The 11,418-nt window shown below is 42.1% G+C and overlaps 1 protein-coding gene across 9 annotated transcripts in view; it reads left to right on the top strand.

Moving 5' to 3' along the window:
* The window catches only part of zmp:0000001168 (signal-induced proliferation-associated protein 1), a 32,780-nt gene extending 22,377 nt beyond the window's left edge, over positions 1 to 10,403 (top strand). For 5 of the 9 annotated variants that reach the window (XM_036008666.1, XM_031319938.2, XM_036008667.1 and 2 more), the window contains 9 exons: positions 3 to 609; positions 947 to 1,221; positions 1,869 to 2,303; positions 3,376 to 3,502; positions 3,606 to 3,729; positions 4,881 to 4,979; positions 6,906 to 6,978; positions 8,275 to 8,353; positions 9,787 to 10,403. In XM_036008666.1, coding sequence (XP_035864559.1) covers positions 3 to 609; positions 947 to 1,221; positions 1,869 to 2,303; positions 3,376 to 3,502; positions 3,606 to 3,729; positions 4,881 to 4,979; positions 6,906 to 6,978; positions 8,275 to 8,353; positions 9,787 to 9,930 — 1,963 coding nt within the window. In that variant the 3' untranslated portion in view covers positions 9,931 to 10,403. Of the gene's footprint in view, positions 1 to 2; positions 610 to 946; positions 1,222 to 1,868; positions 2,304 to 3,375; positions 3,503 to 3,605; positions 3,730 to 4,880; positions 4,980 to 6,905; positions 6,979 to 8,274; positions 9,001 to 9,687 lie in introns of those variants that run through there. The other 4 variants (XM_031319944.2, XM_031319943.2, XM_031319942.2 and 1 more) reach the window with 4 other exon arrangements.
* The last annotated feature ends 1,015 nt before the right edge of the window (positions 10,404 to 11,418 follow it).

The following is an 11,418-nucleotide window of genomic DNA, read 5'->3' on the forward strand; positions in this document are numbered from 1 at the left end:
AGGGTGGCTGTGACACGCTCTAAAGACATGCCATTATTTGGCCCGCTGTTCCCTAAGGGCGCCCGATTCCCTCGCTCGTCTGCCTTCAGAGACTTCCTCCTGGCGAAGGTAGTGAATGCTGAAAACGCTGCCGAGAAGTCCGAAAAGTTCCGCTCCATGGCCACCCGCACACGGCAGGAATACCTTAAGGACCTAGCCGAAAACTATGTGACCACCACGCCCATCGACTCCTCCACCAAGTTCCCCCTGCTCTCTCTGGGAGGCAAGCGCAAAGACAAGCTGAAGGGTGCCAAAGGGGCCGAGCTGCACAGTGCCGGGGCACTGGTGTGGGCTGTGGTGGTCAACAGCGGAGATGAAGTGGAGGCGGGGGAGCACAGGCTCCCCTGTCTGCTCGGGGTGTCAGCTGAGTCGGTGGTGCTCATTGAGAGGTGCACACGAAAGGTGGTGTTTAACTGCTCCTGTCGAGATGTCATTGGCTGGAAGGCAGTGACAGAGGCTAAGGAGGGGGGGCCCTGCTTGGATATCTTCTATGAGCGCGGAGAGTCAGTGTCAATCAGTGTGATGGAGAGCCAGGCGGAGGATATACGAGAGGTGGTGCAGAGGCTAGAGGTGGGTGATTGTGTCCAGATTTAATATTTTGTAGTGGTTGGTTTATGTTTGGTGGTGTATGGTTTATTATAGGGACAGCTGTGTGGCTCAGGAGGTAGAGCAGGTCGCCCTTTAACCACAAGGTTGGCGGTTCGGCTTCCTCCTTCCGCATGCCCAAGTGTCCTTGAGCAAGACACTGAACCCAAAGTTGCCAGTGTATGTCGGTGTATGAGTGTGTTTGTGAATGGGTAAATGAGAGGCAAATTGTAAAGTGCTTTGTCCGATAAGGTAGAATAGCTCTATATAAATGCAGTCCATTTACCATTTATGTCTTTTATCTTTTTCTGCTCCTCTGCAGTTGGTGACGCGGGGCTGTGAGGCTCTCGAGGTTACCCCCCTGCGTGACGGAGTCGGGCAGCCCGGCTTCCTGATGAACGAGGAGGGCTTTGTAACGGAGCTGCAGCGCTTCTGTTACGCTGAGAGCGGAGGCCTGCAGCTGTGGGCTCGTGTGGTGCGGCTGTGTGGACACTCGCTGGTTCACCTGAGCCCCGAGGAGAGGACCAGGCTGCTCCGCACTGCGCACAAGATCCACATCACTGTCATTCCACCGGACGAGAACGGCAAGCCTCGCAGGTGGGTGGGGCTGCAGATATGAGGAGGAGGAGAGGGAGAGAGAGAGAGAACACTAACAAGGAGAAAGGGCTCATGGGCATAAAGCATGCTCCAGAAAGTGGAGAGTGGATCCAGTGAGTGGGTGAGAGAGAGGTTGACAGCAAATAAGGAGGAGGGGGTTAGTGGGGCAAGTCATTTCAGGAAAACAAGAGAGGTGCCACTCTGGGGTCACAGCTCACTCTACTGTTAATGACGGCCTGCAGTCAGTGTCACACCAGCCGGTTAACAACCAATCAATCCCTCTAATGATCTTTAATCACACTGGCACAGTCTGTCCCACTGCTAACAGCAGCTGAAGTCAGAGAGGGGGCATAAAGAGCTGTGGACAGAATTAAAATAAAACCATTATTAAAGTGGACACCTCTGCAGCTCTTAACTCTGCTTCGAGTGTCCTCAGAGAATCCCAGTGGTGTATGTATATTTCAGTCCTGAGATGCTTGTTCTGTGACAGCAAAGCAAAATGGAACAAAGATGTCATAATTCTTGATAGGAAGTGGGGCTTTTGTTTTTGGCTTCTAGAATCATGTATGACTCAATAGTGCGATGAGAAGCCTGGCGGAAAAGAGAGTTGTGATGGCTTTGTTCTTAGTATGTTTTATGATTTGCAGAAGTTTCTCCGAGCTGTACCAGAAAGCAATCAAGGATGCGGAGTGTAAACCCGGCGAGGCTCAGTCTGGAGTGGCCTGGGTACTCGACGAGAGGGAAGAAGAGGAGGATGAGGAGGAAAAGAAGGAGGAGGAAGAGGAGGAGGAGGAGGAGAAGGAGGAAGAAGCGAAGGACGACGAGCTGAAGGCGAGTGGGGTCAACCAAGCAGACATGACGGAGGTGCAGGTGGAGGCCGAAGAGAGCGGAGGACAGTTGTGTGATGAAGGGCAAAGTGAGAGTAGCCATGGCTCGCTCCTCACGCCACCCAGCTTACCTTTGTTACGGGCCACTTCTCTGCAGGACCAACCAGCCAATCAGAGCCAGGAGGACAGGGGCTCGCAACTCACACGCAGCTGCTCTTTGGAGAAACAGCTGTTCTTCAGGGATACGTGTGATGGGTGAGTGTTACTAAAGCTCATGTTATTGATCATACAAGCTGTCATGGCCTGATATATGAGTGTTAGTTGGGCATTATAGAGAGAGAGAGAGATAATGTGAATAAGAAATGCTGCATTGCAAGATCTTTCTAGTTACATCTGCAAACTAGGAGACTATCAGGTAAAAGGGCTGTTAAATCATCCAACATGGCTGAAAATATCCTCAAACTGAAGCTGACTCATCATAATTTAATCTCAGAGTCAGTGCGTCACGGAGTAAGGACACCAAGCAATGTGTCACTCTGCTTCACTGAACTGTGTTAACTTAATGCAAAAGTTTTAAAATTATGTTTCACATAAAAAAAATCACTTAAATGTTCCTTTTTCAATTTAAATGTTTGTTATTTTACTCCAGTGTGTAACTATTTGGATGACTGCACAGTAAAAAGTTAAACATTTCCAGACCATTAAAGTTGACAGCAAGTCAAGTAAATGACAACAAGAAAGCAAATTTGTTTCCTTTAAACAATCACAGATATTATGGTCTTCACCGTGCATTTCCTCATCCTCTAGAGTATCAGTGTCGTTCTCTGACAGTCACAACAAAGTTTACGAAGTATTAAGCTCCAAGGACAGAGAAAACCACCTATGTAAAAGCAGCAGAACATGTATGTAACTGCCTGACAAATACATTTGAGCACATCGGAGGGTTTTACTGTGAAAACTCCAAAAGGCCACAGCAGCTTGAAGAGGAAATTGTGCATTAAGAAACTATACATGTTAATATTAAACTATGCTGCTCCCAAAATGTATTTGACTGCTTTTTTATTGTCACACAAAGCAGAACTGAATAATCTGAGGGAAACCACATCAGATATGATATTTTTGATAGATGATTTTGTGAGAGCAGGATAGCAAACATGAATCAGGCCTACATCTAAGCCATCCTGGAGATTACTTGTCTAAGTGCTCCAGTTTCTGTTTTGACCTCAGGATTGGATAAAAAAAAAATGTCACAAAGCATCAACAGCAAATTTGCTTTGTCCCCCCCCCCGCCCACCTCCACATCTCTCCCTCCCTGCACGGTGGACAGGCACGTGTACGACAACGTGGGGCTGAAGGGGGAACGCCACATCTATGAGAACGTCGGCGAGCTGAGAGACGCCACACCTGATCTGATCCTGGCCGTCAAACCCAAGGTTCCCCTAGAGGACAAACAGGTGACAGACTGAGACGAGAGGACATCTGAGTGGTTTCTCTTCTACCACTCCATCCCCTCTCTGACAGTGTCGCTTCCCCTCTTTCTCTATCTCTTGTCTTCAGTTCATGGGTGCCGAGTTTGGTGACGACAAAGCTTCGGTGAGTGACTCGTCTTCCCGGTTGTCATGTTTAGACCGAGCTGAAAGAAATTCACGAGCCCTAAGTCTTCATAACTCCATCACCAAGAGTAAGTACTTCCCTATTCCTGCTGATTTTTAAAAAAATATTTTCTTTACAAATAAATGTATATCATTTTAATATTTATAATATATTTATAATCCCTTTGGCAAAAGCAATGGCAACATATTAAATAAAAAAAAATAAATGTGTGTAAATGATTTGGGAGACAAAGAGCACAAATAGATACTGTATGATAATGACCCTGATCCAAACAAAGCTCAATTCTCAGATACAAGGGCTGACACAACTGCTCAAATGATGCCAGAATGGAACATTTACACATGTTTGCAAATAATCTCTGCCTGGCTTGAGCCTCAAATTCCTTTTTTCCTTATTTTTTCTGCCTTAAACCACTCTCTTCATTATCCTCCCTCTCCTCCCCACTGCATTCCCTTTGTCCCTCCGCTTTCATCCACAGTGCCCCCTATCCCACTAATCTAATATCATCCCTGCTCTGCTGCCACCCCCTGCCAGGGCTGGGATAAAAGGGGGACAGATGGGAGGTGGGAGGGGTTGAGTTTTAGGCAGCCCCAAATCAAGGAGCCCCTCTCACACCATCTGCTCTGCCTCCGCTGAGACTATGAGACTCATCATTTAATCGCCATAAGAGCATACTTGCTCATCCTCTCATCTGAGTCTTCCGATTTTTGTGTGTGTGTGTGTGTGTGTGTGTGTGGGGCAGCCTCTGAAGCCTCTGATTGTTTACATCATGTCATTTCACAACAAGTCTGTTAAAATGCATCCCAACTTTTAAACTATTAGATTAAATTCAAGGCCTTAACAGATCTTAAAAAGGAACAATTGTATTTTTAAATTTTTAAAATGTGTTTAAAGTTTTTATTAATTTGGTTATTTTATTCAAAATATCATTTGATATTATATTTAGGTCGCCGTCTTACATTTTTTACCTTATCTATTGTATTTTAGTATGCTGTCTCAAATTCCATCTTGACTGAAAGAAATCCTACATACATCATAATATTTCCTCCTTGTCCCTAGATATTCTGCCCCTGAATCTGACCAGCATTAACACAGCAGCATCCCCCAGTGGTGGCTTTTTGTTACTGTCGAACGGCTGCTCAAAAGGCTGCAGTCCCACTGTTCTGCTGTATTGTCCCATAAGAAAGCGTGATCAATCTCAACTTTTTTTTGTCTCAGTTCTCTCAGAGACAACAGATTCAACTGAGGAGGAGTGGCAGTCCATCGCTGACCTGGCCACAGCCTGCCGCAGCATCCTGGAAGCTTTGTCACGAGAGGGTGAGGAACTATTTATATATGTACACCTCACTTACTGAAAAATAATACAATAAGCTGTTAGTGGTTAGCACATGTCTAATACCACAATTTTTAAGATTCACGTTAGATAAACTTGTGTTTTATGTATAAAAGTGACTGTAATGTTTGCCCTTTGATGGACTGGCCAATAATTAATTGCATTTACAATATACTGTATGTCCAAAAGTATGTTGACACCCCTGGCTGTATACTTTTGGTCTTTTGTATGGTGGCCCTGAGAGCTCAATGCACTGCAAATTAAGAAAGCACATGCATATAGACCAGGGCTGGGTATCGTTTAAAAATGTACAATACTAGTACCCTTAAAGCAATACCAATACCAATTTCATTTGGTACCTTTTTGATACCTTTTTTCTGTACTCCATTTGATAACAATCATGTGAATGGAAGCATCTCTGCACGCTGAACTGCCAACTCCGTACACCACGCCACAGGGTTTGTATGGGTTGTAGCTGCTGCGGTAGTGGGCCAATCGCACGTCACATTAAATCAAAGAACGTTTGCGGTGATTGGCTGCGAGCAAAACTATTCAAATAGTAATTTTTTGCCTAGATCTGTGTACAAAAAGGATCGACTGCAGGTATTGTTTCACGGGAGAATAGGGCTGTATATTGGCAAGAATCTGGCGATACGATACGTATCACGATACATGGGTCACGATTCAATATATTGCAATATATTTCAATACTGTGCGTAAGATGATATATTGGGAATTTTTTAAAGTATAATTTTAGAAAAACTAATTAAAAATAAAAGACATGATGTGCATAAAACTCAAAGAAGTTTACTTTAGGTAAACAATTCAGTACACAGAAAATCAAACTGCCAGTTTGGGATTATGGTTCACAGGTTCTTAGTGAGCAAAATTTTTATATGCTAAAGTAGGCCAAAGTTCAGCCATAGCTACATTGTTAGCTTCTAGCAAAAAGTCAGGCACTGCTAGGCGCTGTTAGGCAAGGACACTAGTGGTGCGTCTCAGCATAGCCATCTAGCGGTAGGGGGTTTAAACACAACATAAATGTGAACTAATGTCTTACATGAATATTTTTGAACGTAAAAAAAAAAATCGATATTGCCTTTTTGAAAATCGATACAGTATTGCAAAATAAAATATCGCGATACTCAAGTGTATCGATTTTTTTCTTATACCCCTACTGGAGAAGTTATGATACTACTCCATACTGGGTTATTTTGGTTGATACCTTAAAGGTATCAAGTACCGATACCCAGCCCTAAATTGTCAAATGACACAGCACCAGCAAATGAAGAAACATATTCACCAACTTGACGACACATGCATTATTTAGAGAAAGCACTGCTGTTAATCTAGCGTTAGCCTTTTGCATACTATAATATCTGAATCATGTAATTACAATGATGGATAGCAGACTTCAATAACTTCATAAGCCACAAACCAAAGCAACAACAAGCGGTCTCAGCCCTGTGCATCACTTCTTAGTGTCCCCTGGAAACAGTTTCCGTTGTGGTGTGAGCTTCTTGCAGTACTTTAAATGAGGTGAAGATGTTTCTTCATTTGCTTGTGTTTTGTTAATTTGCAGGGTGTTGAGCTGACCTCACTGATCCTCTTGTGACTGAATAGAAGTAAATTTCTGTAACCTGGTTCCAACATCTTGTGGAAAGCCTTCCCACCTCATACGTTTTGGAGTGAGAGGTTTAGCAATCACATGGGTGTAATAGGGTTGGGGCTAGTCCACATACTTTTGGCCATATGAGAAAGAAAGTAGTGGATCTGCACTCTTGCTTTAGGAAGTGTATGAATGACAGCTTGTTCCATACTGAGAGAAAGTCTGCCATCTTTGTTTCCCTCATCTTTTCTATGTATGGCTATTTTAAAGATAATAATGTGGATAATGTTCTTTACCACAGACCGTAAAGCCGGAGACCCCTCGCAAGCAGGAGCTGACCAGACAGACGGCAAGCTGAAAGACTCAAAGGAAAAGTGGGTTGCTATACAGTACACACAGGGTGAAGCAGACAGTTCAATATTTCTGTAGTTAGTCTCTTGGTTTTTGTTTTCTCTGAATCATTGCACACTTCCCTTTTCTCAGCTTTACTTCTTCATTCTCTCAATTATTTAGACTTTATCAGCCACATCCAACTGTTTGAGACAATGCAATGGTTTCTCTCCCCCATAAAGAGAGCCCTCTTGCTCACTCAGTGATGCACTTGCAGTATGCACATGCAGACACAGATGCATACACACACACAGCTTGTCTGACTCACTGTCGTCATCTTTCTGATCCATATTATTTTAGTTTTACACTTTTTACAGCTCCTTGGTCGCCTTATTTTTCTTTGTGTCTAAACATACTTTAGTCCACAGAACTGTAGGCCAAAAGCAAATCAGAAAATTAGTAAATAAAAAAATAACCAAACACCAACGTGACACTATTCTTCAGAAGAAGTCTCTGGTATTATAGGCGCAGTTTATGTCCATTAACGTACTGTAGAGGTCAGTATTGATGACTTTTAAATGTGGCTTCAGCTAGCATGTAAAATGCTTTGTGAACCTGAACTTCCAATTGCAATAATTATCACGTTGTTTTTTAGTAGATACAGTTCAACAAAAGAGAGAGATTCAGATTATATTTAGTGACTACAATAAAAAAGCAAACGGCCAACCTCTTTCAAGAAACGTATGTCTTCAAATATGCACTTTTGAATTACTTGCACATATGAGCTTCAAACCAACCAAAAGGATAAAATATACAGCCATATCATTAATCATTAAAGGTAAAAATACACTACTAGGCCCAAAACATCTGTCGACAATGCCATGTTCTTTCCTTTAAAAGCGTTATCACGCTGTTCACACCACCAGGAGCCGCGTTATGTATAACTGCACTCCAGACGAAATGCATCATGGGATGATCAGTGATGACTCACTGAAAATAAGTCTGCTAGTCAGTCTTAGCAATTACTTTAAATTGATCTTTGAGTATTAGAGGTTTCATTTAAGGCAGCAGGGACAATGTCTCGAGCTCTGAGGCTGCTACAGTGACGGACGGCTCCACGACCAATCAAGCAAATTGAAAAGTTCACTCTGTATGAGATGAAGGGAGGTGTTATAACAGGAGAAGAGAACTTTTTCTTATAAAAGAAAAAAAACCTTTCTATAATATGAAGCAGTGAAGACATTCATCTTGTTGATTTGCTACTAAACCATTAATGCATTACAAACCGTGAGATTCTGTAATTGCTTTTGATGAAGTGTCACTGCCTCTCTTTGTTGCAGTGACTCTCCAGGCCACCTAGAAGAGAAGGTGTCGCAGCTGGAGTCCATGCTGAAGAGGCTGCAGGATGACCTGCAAAAGGTGCTTTGACTTCTGTGACTGTTTTTCTCTGTAATACTATTTTCAGTGAGCTCCACGGGAGAGTGCGCAGGTAGGAAAAAGTATTTGAATTGTTTAGCTTCCGTAGCTGGAGCGAGATAATTTGTAGTTCTGATGCAGGCTTTTGTTTTCTTGTACAAATCCTCCAGTCCATTCAGCCATTTCAAGTCACAGCGGGCTCACTGGAGATGCATCAAATACAAAAACACTTAAAAAGCATTTATTTATTCATGATGTTGTTGTAAATTTGTACAGTAACATTTCAGATGTTTTTAAATATTCCCATATAGTTTAAAAAAAATGTATGTACAACAACTCCTTTAATGCTGTTATCAATATTTTCTAGTACATTTCTACTAATGTATGTATGTAGATGTCAAAGAATACTGTATGTGATGAACTCCTTATTCTTATTCTCGACCTCGGAAACAGAAAACAAAAAACAATTCTCAACACAAAGTCCACTCTGTTTCCAGAGCTTTCAACCACATCTCGTTGCCTTCCTCAGCGGATGGAGTGAGATTGTCAGTAGTAGACAAGTGGACCTTGTGTTGAGAATCTTTGGTCAGTTGTGTATGTGTCTCTGTGTGTACACATATTATATAAACATATTATTCCTCCCAATTATATGGAACGTTTTCTATTTATTTTTAACTGCTATTTCCATTATCGATCTAATGATTATTCTTCTAATCAACCAATCCTTTAGTCTATGAACTCTCAAGAATAATGATAAAATAGTGCTGAAACAATAATTGATTAGTTGATCAACAGAACATTAACCTTATTAATATAATCAATTAATCGTATGTCATTTATGAAACAAACATTAAATATTCTCTGTTTCCAGCTGTAATGATTTGCTGCTTTTCTCTGTGTTATATAGACGGTGAATGGGTTTTGGGCTCTTGGTTGGACAGAACCAGCAATTTAAAGCTGTCACTTTGTGCTCTGGGCAATTGTGATGGCCATTTTTCACTATTTTCCTTTTTTTAATTACATTTTATAGTTCAAACAATCATTGAAAGATGATCATCAGATTATTCAATAATGAAATTAATAGCAGCCCCATACCGATTAAAGGTGATTAGTTGCTTACTCTGTCTGACCAGCAGCCTAAGACCACAAAGCACTGAGACTACTGTCTTTAAGAGTCTGAACTATGATTTTCTGTCAAAGAAATCATCAGTTCGATGACTAATTGGTTCAGCACTGTTTTGGATTGTACGTTTTTTTCCTCACTGCAGCGTGATGTGCTTCTCGACACTGTTTGTGTTGTTTTTATTTCAAGCTCTGTGTTTATGTGTGCCCACTAGTTTCCTTAAAGCCACCGCTGTACCTGTCGCTCCCCTCCCGTTCCTGCCACAGCGATCTGAGCGACGGCTTTTGTTTTGTTGTGTGCCGATGTCTTTCAGGAGAAGGAGGACAAGGCGGTGCTGCAGGCCGAGGTGCAGAGCCTCAGGCAGAACAACCAGCGGCTGCAGGAGGAGTCGCAGAGCACAGTGGCTCGCCTCATCAAAGTCACCGAGCTGCTGTGCAACGTCAACAAGCCCTGTTAGCTTCACTACTGCGCGGGCAAAACACACAAATCGGCAGAAAGATGCTAATCGTACAACGTGCTTGTACGCTCAGTACTTATTTTGTTCGTAGGCTACATATTTGCAAAGGCAGACACACACACACACACACACGCATCCCCTTCAATCTGTGTAACACCACAGTCTCCATCCTGAATCATGGACCTGCCTGTTGGTGAGGCAGTATGCAAATCAACCCATAAAAAGAAAGAAATGACATTTCCAACATCCCATGACCTTCATAGACTGACCAGTGTGCAGCTCTCGGCTCCTGCGTTTGTGTTCTATGCCAGAGTGCTTCTCTCGGTGTGTATGATACAGTATGTGCGGGGATGTGTGCTGCATGTGTGCGTGCGTGCGTCTGTATGTGTGCGTCTCTTACTGTACTTTGCTTCAAATACTTGACAAGCTGGGCTGAATAGCACATGCATAAAAAGTGGCAATTAAGACTGAGAGACACTGTATAGCATGTTTGGTGGTGTCTTATCTGAAATGACCAAAAGTGTATATATATATATATATATATATATATATATATATATATATATATATATATATATATATATATATATATATATATATATATATATCTCACCAATAATATATATATAATATATATGTGTGTGTGTGTGTGTGTGTGTGTGTGTGTCAGTCAGTCAGTCAGTCAGTGTGTGTGTGTGTGTGTGTGTGTGTGAACAGTAGTATTGCTATCCTCTCAGCCAGGCGTGTAGTTGCAATGTCTGAGGAAGGTTCTGCCCCGGCGCTGGTAGTGTGGAAGGCCTTGAAACAAAACAACAAGAAAAAAAGGGGAACATGACAATGACAAGCCTGTAGGCAACCTTCTACTTCAATAGATGTAATGATGCTAACTGACTCACCTCAGAGCAAGGCCTGTCACATAAGGAAATCATTATCTGCCCTCATTACTCTCAGTAGTACCATATTTAAGAAACTCTGAAGTTTTTAGAGAGACAATTTAAAAAATCCATACATAAAAAAGACGTAAACTGGAAATGTAAAAAAAAAAAAAAAAAAAGGACTGAGCATGCTTGTTTCTCCTGGAAGTATGAAAACAGTATTAAAGGGATACTGAAAAGGGTTATACCTCTCCTGAAGATGCAGACAATGGCAGGAAAAGAACTGCTTTGGCTTCCTTCCATGATTGCCTGTAGCTGTTTTCTTCTAACCTCACTATTGTAGCAGCCATACTGTAGAAGATCTCCTCCTGCTGGCCTGAACAGCGAAATGCCAAAAGGCGGCTTTTTCTTTCAGCTGGCAAAATAGCTTTAGGTGTCAGAATAATACACCTTGAACTAATAGTGAAATACAGAATATTGTATTTAAATATGTTTTGTGTTCGGCTGATGTCTACAGTGACTATTTTGGGTAATTGTTTAGTATGGCTTATGAGTGGTAGGGGTTAAGGACAGTAGGTGAAATCTTACCATTCCACCCTGATGTGTGTTTGTG

This window comes from Sander lucioperca, chromosome 13 (genome assembly GCF_008315115.2).
Source record: "Sander lucioperca isolate FBNREF2018 chromosome 13, SLUC_FBN_1.2, whole genome shotgun sequence".
Taxonomy (NCBI): domain Eukaryota; kingdom Metazoa; phylum Chordata; class Actinopteri; order Perciformes; family Percidae; genus Sander; species Sander lucioperca.